At 34.8% G+C, this 21,633-nt stretch overlaps 1 protein-coding gene across 2 annotated transcripts in view; it reads right to left on the minus strand.

Moving 5' to 3' along the window:
• Window positions 1–218: 218 nt before the first annotated feature.
• LOC145668376 (uncharacterized) overlaps window positions 219–21,633 on the minus strand; it is a 233,494-nt gene continuing 212,079 nt past the window's right edge. For both annotated transcript variants that reach the window (XM_081736161.1, XM_081736160.1), the window contains exons 2-3: window positions 3,639–3,816; window positions 219–682 (exon numbers count right to left, since the gene is read on the minus strand). In XM_081736161.1, the coding sequence (XP_081592287.1) occupies window positions 573–682; window positions 3,639–3,816 (288 nt within the window). In that variant the 3' untranslated portion in view covers window positions 219–572. The remainder of the gene's footprint in view (window positions 683–3,638; window positions 3,817–21,633) is intronic.

The following is a 21,633-nucleotide window of genomic DNA, read 5'->3' on the forward strand; positions in this document are numbered from 1 at the left end:
TTTCACGGTTATAGGTGTTGAACAAGTTTAAAATTGTAACCATATTTGTATAGTCAGGTAGCAAATCTATGGTATAAATTTCATTCCACTCACACGTATCTTCCTTGGTGCTGTCGTTTTCACAAACAGGAATATATTTGCATCAGGCCAAATTATTAAAATATTTTGTGCACATGCAGTTATGGGTAGATGGATTTCAAATGAGAGACATGTAATGATTTTTTGTAACAATTATTTATTTCTTTATTAACACTACTGTGGTCTCAAGAAATAAGAATACATATCAGCTTAGAAAAGTTATTGCACGAAAGTTTACTTAGCTCTATATTATAGAATTGCTTCTTATACTAAAACGTATAATCTGATAGTAAGGAATAAATATAGTTTAAATTCACAACCTATAAAGTATGAAGTCGATGACGTTGATGCTTATCAGTGAAAAATAGAAATGGATGAAAAAATAATAGATATACACGGCACCAGTATAGCATTGTGATACCAGTCTTCTACTTTTGAGGATTTGTGACCATGTCTGAAAACCATATTGTTTTCTCTGAAAACTATAAAAGGAATTACAAAGGCAAGATAAATTCTCCATCATCTGTAGAGTCTGATTCGTCGTCCTCTTCTTCCTCAGATTCATCAGAAGATGACTCCGCAAAAAACTGTCCTCGGACCATTCCTGAAAGAAGGAAAAGAAATCATCATAAACGTCATTTCGACACCACTACTGCTCCAACTTTACGGAAATAAGGCCACGAATCCGATCATATGTTGAAACCTGCAGATCTTTTTTGTCGGTCACTGCAATTATTATTATTATTATTATTTCTGTGCCATGAACAGCCTAACAGCAAAAATACAGCATCTTATCAGACAAAAATAAACACATATTACACACAATGTAACCTACCTACTGAAACAATAAAAGATAAATGATAAAATAAAATAGTATCGAATTAATAATTAAATTAATACCAAATATTTTTAGTTTCAAACTAGATACATCGTCAAAAATACTACAAATAATATTTGTCAAACTCTAATATGTATGCTTCTGTATTGATAAAAATAAATTACACTAAATTAAAAGAATTGATCAATCTTCTTAAAATTACAAATTTTGAATTCAAAGGAAATAATGTTGATTCATTTCTCGCATATACATTGGTACCCTTATACCTATATTATTTAAGCAATATTCACTACAATATTTATTGTATAGTATTTCTGAATAAAATTACTCAAACTTTCTCAATAAGTTTTCTCCTATCACTTAGGGCCTGTAATCCCCAAAATTGATTCTAGTATTCATAACTACGTGAGTAGTAATCTCTATTCATTTTCCGGCATAGTAGGCTAATAAAACATTTTTGAACTAACTCAATTTTGTTTGCCAATGTTATACCTATACTATTCCAAATAACTAAATCCAATTTCGAGTAAACTACTCCATTGTCATTTTTTCATGAGAAATCATTTACAAATTATCGTACGTTTCTTAAAGAATATTTATTTTTTGAAATAAGAACATAATCGTTTGATCAGTTTTTGAGAAAGATGTCCGAAAAACAAAGTTTTGCCTTTCACGAGTAAACTACTTGTGGATCTTTTCACGAGATATGACTTATGCTAAAATATGAATAAATCACCTGAGTCGTTTTTGAGGTAATCACCCACAAAGAACTAAGATTCAAGAGCAAACTATCCTTCTGAATTTTATCACAGAAAAATTACTTGGACGATACTATAAGGTTGTTATGAAATATAAACAAAATCACTAGAACAGTTTCTGGGAAAATATTTTTATACTTTACTCTCCAGTAAATTATTTTTTAAGTAAGAAAATAATGAAAAACCTATCCTGAAAAATCTTATAAAAATCTTTAAAATGAGATTTGGATACACTGAACGGTATGATGTGCATATCGTTGGATATTTTGTTCTAATGTTATATGACTTTCAGTTTGAATAAAAATAACGTTAAATCTGGATGAGGCAAACCTCGACAAGAATTGGGATAAAGTTATAAAACTTTTTATTCAAACCAGAGATGTGCGTCTACGCGTAAAAAACGATAGTTTACGTTTACGTGTCAACTATGCGTAGACAATGTAAACAACGTAGACTATGTAGAATATGTCAAATACACGTAATTTAATATGGAATCGTGGACAATAAAGGAGCTTTCTTTTGTCGTTACCTTGCGAAATTGTGTACAAAATAAAATGCCTAGACCAGCGAATAGTAACTTTCGAATACTTAGTTTCGTCTTGACGAAGGAAAATGAAAAATATTATGCATTTTGTAAAATATGCAAGAAAAAATTGGCAAATACAGCAGATTCAAGACTGAAAGCCCACAGGTGCGAATTAGTTTTGTAAATTTCATTATAAAAGCAGTGTTCGAAGTGGAAAATCTAAGGAAGTGGTATGTGCTGAGCAGAGTAAGCATACAGATTAGATAATTCCCTTTACTTTTTATATGTTAGTCGTTTCCCTAATCTTTCGCTGCACCGAAGCAAAACAACTGAATGAGGAAATATGAACAAATGAACAACGAAATTCTTCCTTAGTGGTTGTCTACATAGTCTACACGGGAAAAGATGTAATGTAGATTACGTATAGATTACATTAGACAATCGCGTAGACGTAAAATTATAGTTTACGGCACATCACTGATTCAAACACACCAGTCTCAACAGCTTTAAACTACACTGGTAACTCAATTTTTACGTCATGCCCAGAGGCTACAAGTCGAAGCAGTTTATCTGTGGCTGAAATTTGACACCTGAAACGAAGTAAAATATTTGGCATTGTAAGTAATATACGTAAATAGTTGTGTCTTATCTTGTTTTATTTCTGTACAACTGTCATCTTCAAATTTTGAGCCACTGTGATATGTGATCATCTGTAGCTACAACAATGAGTTTTGATATTTTTGTTTTCTTTGAAGAAAGATTTAAGGTGAATAACTTGTAGAAGTTTTTGGTAGCTAATGTTCTTCAATTTGCTTGGCAATTGGTGATAAAAGAAAATAATACCAAGGAAGTAAAGATAACAGGATTAGCTGCTAGAAAGAATACTAGGAACGTAATCATCAAAATAGGAATACGAGAGAACATAAAAGGTTTGTGGTTGTTAAACATAATGAGTAGTTAAGAGTTCGTACCAGCTTCATTAATTCTAGGTCCGCTTTTGCGTTTTTTAAACTAAAATCCTTTCAGAACCAATTTTTCACATATTAAACATCCGGTAACTCTGGAAGAAAGGAGCTTTTAAATCATGTTGATTAAGACTTTTTTTTTTTTTTTTAAGGAGTAATGATTAGGAGTGAGATCTTCCAATATCATTACTCACATAGATCAAATTATTTCCTCCCTTCTTCATAACCACGTAATTTTATTTTTCTTTCCGCTCTTTTTTAGTTGCTTATGTATATTACAATTATTAGCTTACTGATTCTATATGTACTCTTATTAAGACACTATTTTATTGTCCTTTTATCACTGATAGAAACATTCACGTAATGCTGCTCGAAGAATTGAAAGAAGTACGTTCTTCCATTTTATTCTACGGATCTTGAAACAACTATTACACTGTGAAATGAAACTTGGATAAATTTACAAATATACTTACTATTTAGTGAGTTGGATACACTCAAATCCAAGTTCTCTTTGTTTACTTTCTCCGCAGAATCCATGTCAACAGGTGAGAAATGCGTTTCGATCTTCATCGATTTAGGTCCAGTGGTACTTCCTGTGGTGGTATTATTACCCTTGTCGCGTATGTAGCTCTCCAGCTGCAGTTGCTCGACCTGCAAATCAAAATGCTCTCAGAAAATCGAAATCGTCAATTATTGTTAAGGAAGAAAAATCACCCTCGAATTTCTATGAATTAACCCATTTGGGGCCAGCGTTCTATTTTTAAGACACTTTGTATTTTACAGAATAAAGAGTTGAGAAAAAGACTCATAAAATGCTTCGTGTGGAGTGTTGTACTGTATGGGGTGGAAACGTGGACATTACGTAAAGGTGACGAAAATCGACTGGAAGCCTTCGAAATGTGGGTGTGGAGAAGAATGGAAAGAATTAGCTGGGTCGAGCGGAAAACGAATGAGAGTGTGTTAGAAATGGTGGGTGAGAAAAGAACACTTTTAGATATTATTAGGAAGAGGAAGAGAAACTGGTTGGGACATTGCCTAAGAAGAGATTGTATCATGAGGGACGTCCTAGAGGGTATGGTGGCGGGAAAGAGAGGGAGGGGGCGAAGGAGACTACAATTAATGAATGATATAAAAACAGAAAGATCATACGCGAAGACGAAGAGGCTAGCGGAGGACCGTGGAGCATGAAAGCTTCTCAGCTCCGGCAAGTGACCTGCCAATAAAGGCAGAATACCTATGATGATGATGATGATGATGATGATGATATTTTACTTTTTATAACAAAGAAGAATAAGGTTTTCGTATTCTGTTAATTACAGGGAGCAATTGGAGACTTGTCATAATGCACTGTAATTTTTTGATACATTTTTTCCCTTTCCCTGTGTAAAAGACGGACGCTTAAATCTATCTGTGTAAGTTACTTTATTTGGGTATGTTTCGGGCAACGTTTTTTTTTTTTTTTTATAATATATACAAACAATGCATTTAATTTATATGTATTAGGTAGCAATAGGTACGCGGTAATCAGACTATAAAAAGTTATTTTAGTTTTGTTATTACTTTCGGTGCTATAGACGTTGAAACATTAGTGTCATAAATAGGACGCTGGTCCAAAGCAATATACTACTACGTAATAAAAGCGAATGTATAGGTAGACTGACGCCCTTGATTTTTCGCGTTCTTACGCTTATCATTCATTGCTCAATACTTAAAAACTACAATTTTTTACTTTTCTCAATTGAATGCAATTTACATCTAAGATTTACTGTAGCTACAGTAGAGAAATAAGTGGCAGAAAAAGAAAAATGCTGAATAATAATGTTCAAATTTGAAAAAAAAAAAAAAAAAAAAAACGCATCATACACAAAGCTTCCCCAAGTTGGTGTACAAACTGACTGAAACTTTAGCGAACTGAAATAGAAATGTTGTAAACAAATCACCTACAGAGATATTCTTTTGTATTTTCAACAGCAACACAGTGCAATATAGTTATAGTGAAGGAAACAGTTCGTTATGATGTAGATATAAAGAACAATCATCATTTTCTGTTGTACGATTATAAAACTTGTTATAAAAATTTTATCTCTGCTATGGAAAGGATATGAAAATAAAGGAGAGTGCTAGCGACAATATACATCATGATAGAGAAGATTTTTCTTAAGATTCCAGAGTGGTTTTCAATATGCTAGATATTGTAGATGGTCCGAATAATCATCTGCTATATTTTGAGAATTTTTTTCGCAAGTAGAGATCTGCTAATACATCTTCGTGAATTGGGATTCAGAGCAACCAGTATTCTGCAAAGCAATCGTGTGTCTCAGTATCCATTGACTGATTCCAGGATTGTAATACATATGCACGGAGTAAATACATATGAATACAGATTCGACTGGGATGGTAAGTTCTCATTGCCAAATGGAATGACAATTGACGTGTTGTAATTGGCACAAATTCTGACAGCATACATCCTGTTTCGTGAACCATGAGGTGGAGCCGACTACATCATGAACATATTAGAATTGAGCAGCATCATGTTATCCTACAATAACCATAGAATTGATACAAGATGCAAGAAGTGGTATTGGGTGATATTTTCACGAATTATTAACATGATGATCGTAAACTCATAATTATGTATATGAAACCAACTCAGTTCAATATGGATCTTCTGACATTTGCACGCAACATATCTGTATATCTATCACATATATCAAACTTGGTGGTCACCTCTTCAAATGCATTCAATGATGTACGCCTCGCTGGAAGTGGTTACTTCATTATGGAAAGGAAGACGTAAAGATGCCATGACAATAGATGCACTTGAATACCATTATTTTACTTTGAAAAGTGTAATGTCACGTTGTGTTTCAAAGCGTTTCGTGAAATACCAAGGCGGCAAAGAAAAATAAACTTTGAATCAAAGCCAAACACGTGTAACAAACTAGCACAGGTAGATCGAAATTACAAAATATCAATTATCTAAACTTCAAATGTTTAGTTTTCTAAATACTGGTATTTTTACGTTATGTTTAGTTATGTCATATATCTTATTTTGTATAATTTTTGTAAATAAACATCAATACAAAACACACACGCATATATATATATATATATATATATATATATATATATATAGATATATATATATATATATATATAGATAGATAGATAGATAGATAGATATGTATATATATATATATATATATATATATATATATATATATATATATAGATATAAATCAGGAAGACTTCGTGCTTCGATAGACCGACCGTGATCACTCAATGCCTTGAGGCACTTAGCGGTAAAAATTTGAATTGCTTCAATCAAGCAATAGAATGCAATTAGTTAGAAATATGTATATCCTCTTTAGTATATCAGAAAGGACCAGCGTCCTATTTATAGGACAGGGCGTAAGTCACATCTGATGCGCAGGAAAAATCAAAAAGGTTATATTTTCGTGATACTCAGGCAATAGTAAACTAAATTGAATTCTTAAAGTGAAAGAAATCAGAAAAATAATAATTTGGTCCCAAATGGGTTAAATTTGTAATTACGAGAAGTGTCCGCCTTTATATGGAAAAAATAATATTTATGCACATTTTTCTTTAAAAAGTAAATAAATAAATATCTAATTAGAACGGTAAGCAACGCGTTCGGCTTGGAGTTGGGAAAGAGCTTTACCATCAGATGCCTGGAGGTGAGAAAGAGACTTATTTTGTAACTGAAATGTACGCATCCTATTGTATGATTAAATAATCATTTAAATTGGTTGCAAGCCAAAGCAACTTTTCTTAAGTTCGGAAGTTTCGCTGCAAATTATATATTACTCCTATCGATAAAGATTTCTGAAGATTAAAAAAAAAAAAAAAAAAAAAGCTTTCCTGAAGGTCACAACATGTAAAATACTAGTAATTCACTAGATGCTTGAAGATGGGAGAGTTTTCATAGTTAAAATAAGCATTATATTGTATCGTTAAGTAATCAAGTACTTAAGTGCTTTAAAGGAACATTCCATGTGAATAGTTCCAACATATATTAGTAAAAATGAAATAAAATGAAATCTTTAAGTTTAACGTCCCACGATTATGCCGGTTAGGCTAAAGGAGACGGTGACGATGAGAAACTAATGAAATGGTGGAATGAAGAAAGTGGGAGGAAACGGGAGAACCCCCAGAAAACCCACGAGAACGGTGTTTGTCCACCACAAAGTCCACCCGGCGCGAGCTGGGATCGAACCAGGGACCCAAGCACCGGAGGTAAACGCTCTACCACTGAGCCACCGCGCCCCCGTAACATATATTAGTAATACGCGAAAACGAAAATACTTCAAATTACCATGTTCTACATTCTTCTTATACACAATACAGGAAAGATTTAACTTGTATATATGAGCAACGTGGCATCATAACAAACACAGGTGAAGCACAGTGATGTAATGGATTAAAGAATCACTGAACTGAGAAGAAACGATATTATTATTCACATTTCTTGACGATAAACACTAAATATAACTTTGATTTAAATTATGTACCTAATTTTCTCAAATAGGCTCTTAAAGGAAACTGCATTTTTCTTCTGTATAAATCACTTGCCTATTTGTAACATTGTAGTTCATAAATTAACAAAATTTGAATATTAAATTTATGGGAATGACTTTTGTGTCCCACTATTTTTTTTACCTTTGTTTCAGGTGTACTTTATATAGATTTATGCATTACAATATAATTTAATATACTCAGATAACTATTTATCCACTTGAATACATTTGACCAAGCAGTATGATATTTATAAACTCCTTTACTCTTATTCAGTAACAAACCACAGAAGATTAATTACTTCACATGTGTGAAATTGTTTTAACTTTCAATTTCTTCAACTTACTTAAGTTATTTATCCACGGGAAAGGAATATATTGGACGTCTATCTTAGTCCTCTGTCCAAAGTGTGGTATTAGAAGTTACAAGAAATTAATAGAAGTCTTAGAATAGGAAAAAAAAAAAAAAAAGAATCCCTATCCACAAATAACGTTTATGAATTCAAAAACTACTTTAAAATATTAGAGCATTTCCAAAGAAGTAACAAAAAAAAAAAAAAAAAAAAAAAAAAAACATTAATGCACCTGAAACATTGCCTTGCCCTGAGCAAGGAATGCAGATACTACCTAACAGATAACTAAGAATACATATTACACAACTGTACTGCAAGTATCAATCCTGGAGTTGACACTTCTTAACTTACATGAATGACCTATGCAGTCACACACATACACAATTAAATATTGCGGTCCCAGTTCGATTAAACTTACTTTAATAACTACCAAATTTACTGTGATACCGTCAAATGGGGCTACTTTGATACAGAAAAAACACATGTTCTTAAATATTTTGTAAACAACATACTGTAAGCCCAATGTTATATTTTTAAAACCATGGCACAAAAGAGTACTATCACTCTGTTGATAACCATTGTTGTCAGATAATGTCTTCAGCTATAAAAAAAAATGAAATACGAGTGTTCAAAGTAGCCCCCTAAATGGGGCTACTTTGAACATAATGTTAATTGTTATTATAAAATTCTGCCTATAAGCTCTATGGTATTCTTTGATATTGAGTTTAAAAGAAGCGAGTTTTATGAACATTTCGGTATATATTACATAGCTGTGCGATTTTCCTAACGGTCTACAGAAAATATTTTTAAAATGTACTTACCCAATATTTCTTAAAAGTTGATGTCCATCGTATCACTATTGCAACTTGAATATTTAAAACTTTAAAAGGTCTCTCTTGTAGTAAGAGGTCCGTATGTTCATATGAATCTAACAGAGACGTTTTTAAAGATACGCAAATATTTTTTTCGGTACGATGGATCAGCACTATTTACGCTATACAGGATGGTAAGAAACTATTTGTATACGATTGGAACATGCTTGGCCTTATTGCAAATTGAGACTGTCAAAAGAGATGCCACCAAACTTAAGAAGCCCTCGATTACTAAGAATGGGCTCTGGTAACATCAGAACAACGTGTTTTGCACAAACCATATCACTGTCTACATTTTCGGGTCAATAGAATGTCATACTGGTACCTGTTTTATTAATGCACGTAAACTTGCCTTTTCAATTGCAGCTCTGTTTGTCTATGACTTGCCCAGTATAATGCCATTTATCTTTCTTTAGAATATACCGTACTATTACCCACGAACTGATTTTTAGACCCACCAAAATCAGCTGTTCATAGTAGCCCCATTTCTTACCTAAAACAACATGTGGTTTTCAAAAATTCACCAAAATTTGAATATAGGATAGACAACAATAGAACCTATTGGAATCGGTAGATAATGGCTGAGATTTCATCAGTAACACTGATTTAGGCAGTTACTGCTTTAAACCAGAGTTCCAGAGACACAATTTTCTGGTCGACGAAAAAAATAAAAAAACATCGCTTCATATTTAATATTTTTCCTCATATATGCTTCTAAGTAAAGCTTACAGATTTGTTATGGTTGAATTCAGAACACTCCAAACTACTACTTGTAATATTCAAATGAGCCACAAATGACTTTTCAGGGCATGAAAATTTTGATTGAAACATTTTTCCAGTTTTGTTCAAAGTAGCCCCCATGTTCATAGTAGCCCCATTTGACGGTAATTATTTCCATAAATTAAACTATTTTTGTTCCTTTTAAACTTTGTATTTCCCTAATACTTATCATTTAATTTCGCAGAAATTAAAAACAGACTTCCATCACCTATGACTTCCTCACTTATTATATCTTTAACAGCATAATAAAACAAGTCTGACAACAACATTTATTATCATAAGGTACGGACTATATCCTAAAACTAAATATACATCAACGTTACCGTTGCAATATACATTGTTTCCATATAATAATAAATAGTGAAAATTAGATTTACAACTACAGAACGCAATAGCTGCCTTAAATCAAATCAAGACAGGACTCGCAAAAAAACAAGCACGGCAGAGTGCTGACCTCTGATAAGAATGGTCCCTAGTTCGATCTCGCACCATGTAAGTTTGTGGTGGACAACTTCATTTGTGGATTTCTTTCCTTCCACATTTTCATTCCACCATTTCTTTCATAATCGCTCACTTTTATCAGTCATCTGTCGCCTTTAGCCTCCTAAAGAACGTTATCGTGAGACGTTCAATTAACAATCTCGTTTTAAAAAATAATAATAAAGCATATAAAATACCTTTAACGTTAAATAGCATAACTACTACTGGACAGAATAGTGCAACAAGTATCCAAAATTTTAACCATATATAGTGCATGCATTTTAAAAATCTTAACACGCATATACAAACCGTACTCAAAAGCATTAGCAAAAATGCTGTTCATGAAAAGTGTGTATTACAATTATTCGCCCAGTATTGAACGCAGGACTCACGTACCCCATTTAGCCACATTACACAACTACACTAAAACCTCTCTCTGACTGGGTATATTTGGTTTCACATAAAATGTGAAACTTATGAAGTAATAATAGCAGACACACTTCTACAGCTAACAAAAACACATAAGTAAGAGAGTTGCCAACTTAACAGATCTTACTGCATACCTCCGTCAGACTTAAGGAAATACAGACGACCAAAAATAATGATGTTTTTAAAAGACTGAAGTAGTGATCATTTCTTATCTGTTATTATGGCGATAGTGTTAAGTTTGTAGCAAGAGGTGAGAAACTGTTGTAACAAGAGGTGATAAACTTCACTGTGTAGTAGTCTGTGGTTTTAATAGAGAATAAAGGAGGCAAAAACGCAATAGGTTTTAGAGGAAGATTAAACGGGTAGTTTAATTCTGTTCCTAACATTTGGTGACCTCGACGTGATAGAAACTTGCAAGAAAGTACAAATTATTGTTCCAGTAATTTTGTGTGAATAGAAAGAAAGAAAATATGGAATCCTTGGTACAAAGCGAAAAGTAGTACAGGCATCTTTCACCCGTGCACACAATGCCTTGTTAGAAGTGCTTAAAGAAGAAACTGTTTCAGAAAAATCTGTAAGGACAAGGCTCGCTACGTTAGAAAGGTTATCCGGTGAATTAGAAGAATTAACTGGGAAAGTGACTGAATTGATTTTGCAAGATTCTACGAAAACAGAGGAGGACTTTGAACAGGAATTCGGTAAGGCAGAGGAGTATAGAGAAAAGATGGACGCCGCTCGTATCGAGGTTGAAATGTTTTTTAGTGCTCGTGCAGTGTCAAACAAAGGTAGTGAAGTGTCAGTAGTGTCTTCGCCTACTTCAAGGAGGAAGTTGAAGCTGCCAAAAATTGAACTAATAAAATACGAAGGTGAAGTTAAAAACTGGTTGAGTTTCTGGAGCCAGTTTAAAAGAATTCATGAGGATAGAGAAATGGAAGAAGAAGACAAGTTTCAGTACTTGATCCAAGCCACGGTACAAGAATCCAGAGCTCGTGAAATAGTGGATAGTTTCCCGCCTACAGCAGAGAATTATTCTAAGGTTATTGAATGTTTGAAAAATAGGTTTGGTAGGGAAGAGTTATTAATAGAATTTTATGTGAGGGAACTGCTTGGATTAGTTATTAAAAACGCTACAAGTACAAAGTGCAAGGTTGATACGTCACAGTTGTATGATAAACTTGAATCGTACTTGAGAGCACTAGAATCCATAGGAATGACTACTGATAAGTATGCTGCGATGTTATTTCCATTGGTTGAATCGTGCATACCAGAGGACATTTTAAGAGTTGCTAGTGTCACAATAGTTGATTGAGAAATGCTAGTGTCACAATAAGTAGCGAGGATCGGCAAGAAAGAACATATGGTGACAAGTTAAACCAGCTGTTGGCGTTTTTGAGAGCGGAAGTTGAAGGTGAGGAAAGAATATCATTTGCAAAAACGGGATTCAAGTTAATGGAAGCTTCCAATAAGAGGGAGAAAAAGAAGAGAGAAGAGGAGCACGTTATGACCGCGAGTGAATTGTTTATGGGTGAACGAAATAAAAATTCTGTTAGTTGCATTTTTTGTGATAAGCATCACGAAAGTAAGGAATGTTTTCATGCTTCAAAGCTTTCCTTGAACAAGAAGCAAGAAGTCGTAAAAAAGAAAAAAAGCGTGTTTTGTTTGCTTAAAAGTTGGGCATTTTTCAAAGGCGTGTAAAGCAAAAGTGCAGTGTGTTATTTGTAAACAAAAACATTGGGTGATTATGTGCGCGGAGTTACCGTCCGAACGTAAGGATACTAGCGAATCGGAAAAGGAGGAGGAGAAACCTAAAGCTACCCTATTTAATCAGCGTTGCACACAAGATGTTGTGTTACAAACTTTACCTGTAGTGTTGGAAGCTAACGGTAAAAGGCGCATTGTAAAGGCGCTCAGTGATTCAGGTTCTCAGCGGTCCTACATTTTGTCTAGTACTGCTAAAGAGATGTGTTACACACCAATGAAAACTGAACAAGTAATACATGCGTTATTCGGAGGTGGTTCTTCGAAGAAAACAGAACATAAATGTTACAATATAATGTTGAAAAGTAAGGTAGGTAATGGTGCTGTTGAAATACAGGTTTTGGATCAAACTGTTATTTGTAATCCCATACCAAAACTAAAACCAGGTCCTTGGCTTGAAGAGTTGAAGGCAAATAATATAATTGTCTCAGATATTGGTGTCGGTTCTCCAAAAATCGAAATATTGCTAGGTGCTGATGTTATGGGTAAACTTTATACCGGAACTTTGCATCACTTAGATTGTGGTCTAACTGCTATTCAAACTGTGCTAGGTTGGGTAGTAGTCGGAAAATTGGTCGAGCATATGAGTGAAAGTGTTCATTCTATGGTGACTCTTACTCTTTTGAATCAAAATACACGTTTAGCAGATTTGTGGAATTTAGAAGCCATAGGAATTTCTGACTCCTGTGAAACCTTGAGAAAAAGTGAAATAGACGCAGCGGTTTTAGATCATTTTGAGAAAACTGTAAATGTTAATGAAGAGGGAAGACATGAGACTTGTTTACCTTGGCTAGATGGCAACAGTGATATTCCCGATAACCGAGATCTATCGGAGAAGCGACTAAGAAAAGCAACTGAGAAATTAATAGCGGATGGAAAGTTTGATGAGTATAGCGTAATTTTTGAAGACTGGAAAAATGAGGGAATTATAGAAGAAGTTCCAGAAGAAGAGTTAGGTAATCGAGGGCATTATTTACCTCATCGGGGAGTCTTTAAATGATTGTCTAGCAAAGGGACCTAATATGTTGGAACTTATTCCTGCCATTCTCATGAATTTTAGAAAGAAAGGAATAGGTGTTGTTTCGGACATAAGAAGAGCCTTTTTACAAATCTCTATTAATCCAGCAGATCGCGATTACTTACGTTTTTTGTGGTGGCAAGATTACAATGAACACGTGATTAAAGTGTTTCGACACCGCAGAGTAGTTTTTGGAGTTAACTGTAGTCCCTTTCTTTTGCATGCTGTGACCACCACTTGAAACAATACAATTATCCTTATAGTAGTGTAACTGAAAAGCTTAAAACTTCCATGTATGTTGATAATTGTGTAACATCCGTTGATTCTGAAAATGAATTGAAAGAGTTTATTGAACAAGCAATGAATATTATGGCTGAAGGAAAATTTGAGTTAAGAGGGTGGGAGCATACTACCTTGTGTAAGGAAGAACAGAAATGTGTACCAATATCTGTTCTAGGTTTATTATGGGACAAGCAAGATGATGTTTTATTTTGTGACCTAAAATTAAGTGAGAAACCTCCTGAACAAGTAACGAGAAGAGCTGTTTTGTCCTTTGCGCAACGAGTGTTTGATCCCAATGGTTTCAGTTGTCCTGTTCCTCTTTTTCCAAAACTCTGATTACAAGAAACGTGGAAAGAAAAGTTGAGTTGAGATACTAAATTACCGGAAGAAACAAGCAAACAGTTTCTTAAATGGTTAGAAGAACTTACTTTGTTAAGGACTGTGAAAATACCTAGGAGTGTTTCGTTTGTAGACATAGAATCTTCTAGTTTACACATATTCTGTGATTCATCTAAAATGTCCTATGCTGCAGTAGTGTTTTTGAGAACTGAGAATGATGGCACTGTTTCAGTACAATTATTGCAAGCTAAATCGAGAATCGCGCCACTGAAGGGTATCACTATACCTAGATTAGAATTACTACGAGCATGTTTCATAGGAGCTCGTTTAGCGAATTTTGTGAAAACAGCAATGGGTTTTCAAAAGATCAAAGAATATTTTTGGACGGATTCGTCTACAGCCTTGTGTTGGATACAGAGTGAAGGACCATGGGCAACATTTGTTAATAATAGAGTGAAGAAAATACGCAATTTAACAAATGTAGAAGATTGGCGTCATATTTCAGGGCAACATAACCCGGCGGACCTGCCTTCACGAGGATGTTCAGTTAGAAAACTATTAGAATCGCAATGGTGGGAGGGTCCCCAGTCTCTCAAGCAAGAAGAAACAGATTGGCCTCGATCTACTGTCATGACAAATAAAGAAGAAGTAAGTGATGAAAGAAAAAAGGGATTGGTGATGAGCATGTACGTTGAGAGTAAAGTAGATGCGTGGTACTGTACTCATTTTTCGAAGTATTCAAAGATAGTAAGAATGGTTGCTTGGATTATTTGCAAAGTCACAATGCAAAGAAATCAAACGAACGAGTTTGCGGAGAGCTGACAGCTATTTAGCTTAATTCAGCAGAACCAATTTTAATCAGGAACGTACAAGACGAAAGTTTTTCAACTGACAGGAAGTCCGAATTGAAGTATCTTGATATTTTCCAGGATAAGGAAGGTATTTACCGAGTAAAGACGAAGCTAATAGAACGTCAGGATGAAGAAGATTTTAAGTTCCCTATGATTCTACCTAGTAAACATAAATTGGTGGAATTGCTGATTTTTGAGCAACATGTCAGTGTGAATCATGCTGGTGTAAGTGTAGTATTGACTTCTCACAGAGAAAGATTTTGGATTCTCAAAGGTAGAAGAACGGTAAAAAGGATTCTTGCTCAGTGTGTTAGATGTAAACGACATGAAACAAAAGGTATTCAGTGCATGCCCGCTCCGCTACCTGAAGAGCGAATACGAGATGCTTCTCCATTTGAAGTGACCGGTGTTGATTTAAGTGGCCCTCTTATTTTGACAGATGGTACAAAAGCTTGGATTATTCTATTTACGTGTGCTGTGATAAGAGCTGTCCACCTTGAACTCACCACATCTTTGTCCACTAAGAGTTTCCTACTTGGATTTAGAAGGTTCATTGCTCGGCGAGGACGTCTCAAAATTGTTTAGTGACAATGGGACAAATTTCGTAGGCGCAATTTTCTCAATTAAGTGGACTGGAATGAATACAAAGAGAAGCCTCAGTATGAAGAATCGAATGGAAATTCAATCCGCCTACAGCGGCATGGTGGGGTGGTTTCTGGGAGAGACTTATACAGATTGTCAAAAGGCTTCTAAGGGGAGTATTGAGACGTGCATCTCTACAGTATGAGGAGTTACTGACTATTGTATGTGATTGTGAGGCTAACGTAAATTCAAGACCTCTGATTTATGTTTCTGATGATCCACATGATCCCATTCCTATTACACCTGCAATGTTCTTGCAAGATATTTCTTATGTAGGTGTACCAGATTTAGATAATTTGGATCGTTTCTTTTTTGACAAGAAATTTCGACATCAACAGAATTTGAGAGGTACTTTAAGGAAACGCTTCCGAAGTGAATATTTAAGTCAATTGATACAACGGCCTGGGAAGACAGATACTTCTCAAAACATCAAGAAAGGTGATGTGGTTCTGTTGGAACTAGACGATAAGAAAAGAGTGGCTTGGCCCTTGGCTAGAGTCATTCATATGTATCCTGGTAGAGACGGACTGTACAGAGTTGTTCGCTTGAAAACTTCATCAGGAGAGATGATTCGACCCATTCAACGTGTGTTTCCTTTGGAAGTAACTTCCGGTGAGGAATTACCTGTAGAGAAAGTTAAAAGGATTTCAAGTGTACCTAAAGTTGAAAAGACTGTAATCACAAGGAGTGGTAGGCAAGTGAAATTCCCTAAGAAATTTTTAGATTAAGAATGTACCTTATGTAATATATATTTTGTTTGATTAATGTATTAATCAAAGGTGGGAGGATGTTAAGTTTGTAGCAAGAGGTGAGAAACTGTTGTAACAAGAGGTGATAAACTTCACTGTGTAGTAGTCTGTGGTTTTAATAGAGAATAAAGGAGGCAAAAAACGCAACAGGTTTTAGAGGAAGATTAAACGGATAGTTTAATTCTGTTCCTAACAGATAGTATTGTTTTTTCTACCAGACACATTAAAACGAAACATATACTGTAAAAAAAAGATATGTACGTTTTTATTCAGTAATAAAACAGCAAAATTACTTTAAATGCCCTTGAATCTAATCATGAAGAACGCATAACCATTTTCGCTTTAGGCACAGATTGATTCTTCTTCGTATGTGTTGTCCTTGTATAATGGAGATCACCATGGCAAGGAACAAGATTTAATGCCACACTATTCCAGTCTATACCTACTGTAATCCTTTCCTTTCACTCACGCTATACCTTTGATTTAATTCCTGTGAGCTTTTTAAATAGATCAAAAACCAAATGGGAAGATTTAACTTGAACAATTTTATGTTATAGCGGCACTGCAACTTAAAACATTTCACGCAGCACCATTTCTCAACACGCTCCACTGCACTGAAGGTCAGACATCACACAAATATTTAAGTAACATTCTTAATCTTAAAAACTATGAACCCGAACGACATTATTCGTTTTATAAGCTTGGCAACACTTGGTTGTAATTGACGTTTCCAGTCTTATACTTTTACTTACTCTTAGGTTTCTTCAACCAGCGACGAACTCTCAACTGAACGGTTACATAAAGAGTGCAATTCGTTCGCAAAGCAGACAAACAAAATGAACTAGACATATATTTGAACGACTCTCCTGAACTAGGACGATGCGAATGTCTCGGAAATGGGCGAAGTTTCCAACCACAATACATTTAACGTCCATTTGGTTTACCGGCAGACGAAGACCTTTTTCTATTTTGCCAAAATTCGCATAAATTGTTTCTTATTTTAAAGACATGTCAGAAAACTACAAAACTTCCTATAAACATGAAAAGAAAAGGGGAGGCTGTGCTTGTACTCCGTCTTGCTGAACGCCAGTTTCACGAGCGATAGAGTTCGCCAGTCGTCCGGAATATATTCATTCGTTTTGTCACCTTTCAACTAAACAGCTGATCTTTATACGAAGTCATAACTGAATTTTTTTACGCGGGACTGACAATGCTGATGAAGCTAGCATGTGCAGGAGCACACCCTAGTATTCTGTGCTTGCAAGCAAAAGAGATAAAATAGTTGGAGTGGAGTTCCGTACATGCGAGTAGCAGTAAGGTGAAATGGCTACTGTAATACAAAAATACAGCCCTCTGCCTATCTGTACATGGATTGTGCCAGGTATGGTCTTCTGCATAAGTAAATTCTTTCAACATCACTCGTTCTTTATATTAATTAATTTGATCGTAAATCGTCCAAAACATTGGCATTTTGATTCCTTCTCTCCACTAATACCGCGCTCTTACCATTTTTTCAGTAGTCATGGTGTGATGCGTATTATATATTATCCTAATTTTATCAATGATTTTACATTGTATATATATATATATATATATATATATATATATATATATATATATGGGTGATTCTACGAAAAAGGGAAATTTTCTGTCACGGGCATTTCTTCAAACTACTACTAGAAAGAATCACCTCATTTTTGTTTTGTTTGGTAGTAACCGTCACAAAGTAGGTATGCCATGTATAACAGTTTGCAAATATAACACGAAACATACGTAAAAAATTAATTATTACCCAGATTTCTCAACACCGTGGGCTGTCACAGAGTATAGTTGACTGATTTTAATCAATAAATTACAACTAAAGTCGCAAATCAAACATCATTTAATGGTAATTAAATGGAAGAGAACACTTTAATGTTTCGGTTTTATGAAAAGTAAACCTTTATAACGATTATTTTCGAAAGCTTGACTATGCTTCGTTTCTGTCACCTCTATTTTGTTTCAACTCCATGGCATGAGAAAACAAATGTCATTGCTCTCAACAGATAGTATGGCCGTCCACATTAGCAACACCCACAAGAAGACAAGGAAGACATGTTTGACTGAAGAACAGAAAAAGTTGTGTGCATGTGTTAAAAGCTATGGGAAAAATATTTTTGTGTGTGGAAAGCAGGTGCGTATATTAATTGTTACTCAACACCATGGTATTTATTACTGAATGTACTTGTATGGTATACACCTTCTTTCCCTTGAGAAACATACGCCTTAACGTAGAAAATTCGTACACAATTACTCACATGTACTGGTTAAAAAGTGTGCCGGTAAAGATAAATTATATTCAATTTTCTCAACTCCATGTCATCTGAAAACTAAGGAATCCACGGAGTTGAGACAAGTTCATGGAGTTGATAATCCTATGCTCTTCCAAATATTTGTTCTTTCACCATATTGATAGAAATAAAGCTCGTTTATGGTCTAGTGACTAGTACGCTCGCCTTTCGTGCGTGGTTCTGGGTTTGTTTCCCGGTGGAAGCTCAAAAATGAATGGTGTTTACTTCGCACAGTGAGGCAATACAAAAACTCATTTGAGTAGAGATGTACTGAAACCTGATCGCGCAGACCATCACAACGGCCGTAGAAGCCGACACGCTGACCATGTGTCATTCACACTCAAAGGCCGGCTGGTGGGTTCTAGCCCATTTAAGGAGTGTTTCGCGGAAGTTCGGTTTTGCGGCTGTAAGGTAGCCGGAGGTAAAACTTCAGTCAAGTCAAGATGGATGGATGGTGTCTGTTTTTAACCTATTGACGTCTCAATCTATAAGTATTATGCGCACCAAGAAAAAGCTTCTAAAGGAGCTATAAGAAAAATATTTTTGTGCGTGGAAAACAGGTGCATATATTAATTGATATTGGTTTATTTCCTCTCTTGATTGATTGATTGATATTGGATTATTTTTTCTTAAACTAATTTGTAACTTTTTCCAACTCATTATTTGTCACATATGAGTTTCAATAGAAGTTTATTAAAAATTCCGAAAAAATAAATTCGGTACGTACAATTTGGTACGTAGGCGTTTAACAACAACAACAACAACAACAAAAAAAAAAAAAAAAAAAAACTGTTCATCAAAATCTTTCAACATCAATGAATTTCTTATATTTCTAAATGTTTCTTGTGTAATAGTCTATAAGAAGTAACATTTGTTACAAGTTTTATTTTTCATGGATTAAAATGCCGAGAAAACGATTAAGTGAAAAGAAAAAGCTAGAAAGAAAGAGGGAAGCCGAAAAGAAACTTCGGTTGGTAATCAGGAATGATCCTATTAAGTATGAAGAGTTCAAGAGGAGAGAACGAGAAAGGTGGAGAAAGAGGAAGGAAGAAGGAAAAATTAAAGGCATATTGTCATTATCCGAAAGAGAGTAAAGAATAAAGAGAAAAAGGTGGCGACCATCATCAAGAGAACATTACGAAAGGAAAAATTCGCAGAAGTTGCTGAAAAATTTGCTACTTGCCTGTCAACATCAATTATAAAATGCAAGAATATTACATGGAACTATTCCGAAACTGGACATGGGAAAGGTGCTCCCGATGGGGTCGGGGCCACTCTTGAAAGAACCGCAGAATGCCTTATTGCTCAAGGATATGATGTAGACATTAATTGAACAAATGAGAAAACATTGCAGAGATGTCAAGATATCTGTTTCAAAGGAAGAAATTTCATCTGTCGAACAGCAGCTTCCTCTCAACACGAAACGTTTTGTGAGAACATCAACAGTAGAACAAGTAACATGGTGTAGCACAACACAAGTAATTAATTTTCACTCGCTTTCGTGTTTTACGTATCTAGCAGGAGATATCTGCATTGATTTCCATCTCGGGCAACTTAACTGCTATTCTCCACCAACATTGGCAACAATTTCTTCAGATGTAAACATTTCTTGTGAAGTTGGTTTAACGTATGACAATCCGCCAAAAATTGAAGACTGAGTTGCAGTTATATACTTTGATGAGTGGTACCCCCGTAAAATTCAATTTTTTTTTTTTACTTTCAAAGCACACTAAAAACTCTCGCTTTTATTATTATTTGGTCAAAAATTCTGATTACAAGGACTTACTAAATCTTTATGATCAGCTAATTGTTTTCTTTTCAGGGATTGTCGAAGAGTCTAGCGGCAATGTACGGACAGTCAATTTTATGACGCGGATCGGGAGGAATTTCTCCTGGCCCACTAAACCTGACGTTCAAAAAGCGTTGGCAGTTGACATTCTGTGTAGACTAGAACAGCCCTTCCCTGTTTCCTCAAGACATTTCCTTCATTGGAGTGGAAAATGTGGGCTACTTAACAAAGAGCATCGAATTATCCAAAACAGAAATGGTCATTTAGTGTTCATCATACAGGGTGTTTCAAAACAACACCGACAGCGTTTAGGAGGTGATTACTAACACCAAGATAAGACAAAAAGTATATACCAATCTGGGTGCACAAATGCTTCCTTTCGGAGTTATAGGCTGCCAAAAACATGAAAAAATGAACTTTAAAGGTCCATAGTTCTAAAACTATGGGACTTACGTAGTCGAGTCAAGACTTCACTTAGGATTAGTATGTGCGCTATCCAAATATCCATGTTTCAGAATCATGCGGTACTTCCACAACAACTTTTATAGAAGGAGTTGGTGAGAACTTCAGATTATATGCCCGTAGCCAAACTCCCTCTATAAAAATTGCTTCGTGAGTACCTCAGGATTCTGAAACATATTTTTGGATAGCACACATATTAGTTCCTAAGTGAAGTCGTGACCCGACTACGGCAGGTCTCATAGTTTTGGAGCTATGAACCTATAAAGTTTATTTATTATTATTATTATTATTTTCATGTTTTCGGCAGCCTATAACTCCGAAAGGAAGCATTTGTGCACTCAGGTTGTCTATACTTTTCGTCTTATCTTGGTGTCAGGAATCAGGTCCCAAACGATGTGTGTATTGTTTTGGAGGTATACATACACACACACACACACATATATATATATGTATATATATATATACCGGTATATACTCAATTTTGGAACCTTCGTTAGATATATTTTCGTATGTTTGCAGTATTTTCCGGAGTATTTTTGTATAACAAATTACGTGTCATCTAGTTTGTTAGAATTTTATTCAACATAACGAAAATAATTCTAACTTACAAAAATTATTGGAAAATTATTTAAATTTTTATGTAAATTATAAGCTTAATCACTTATAAACCAAAACTTATCACCCAGATGTATCACGTTTCTCAACTCCACAGCAATTTTCAACTGCGTGTTAACTAATCTCAACTCCGTGGCCTGTGGACTCAACTCCGTGGGTGCTGAAAAGTTTATTATTTTTTACT

The sequence above is a fragment of the Thermobia domestica genome, chromosome 13 (assembly GCF_964235325.1).
Source record: "Thermobia domestica chromosome 13, izTheDome1.hap1.1, whole genome shotgun sequence".
Classification (NCBI taxonomy): Eukaryota; Metazoa; Arthropoda; class Insecta; order Zygentoma; family Lepismatidae; genus Thermobia; species Thermobia domestica.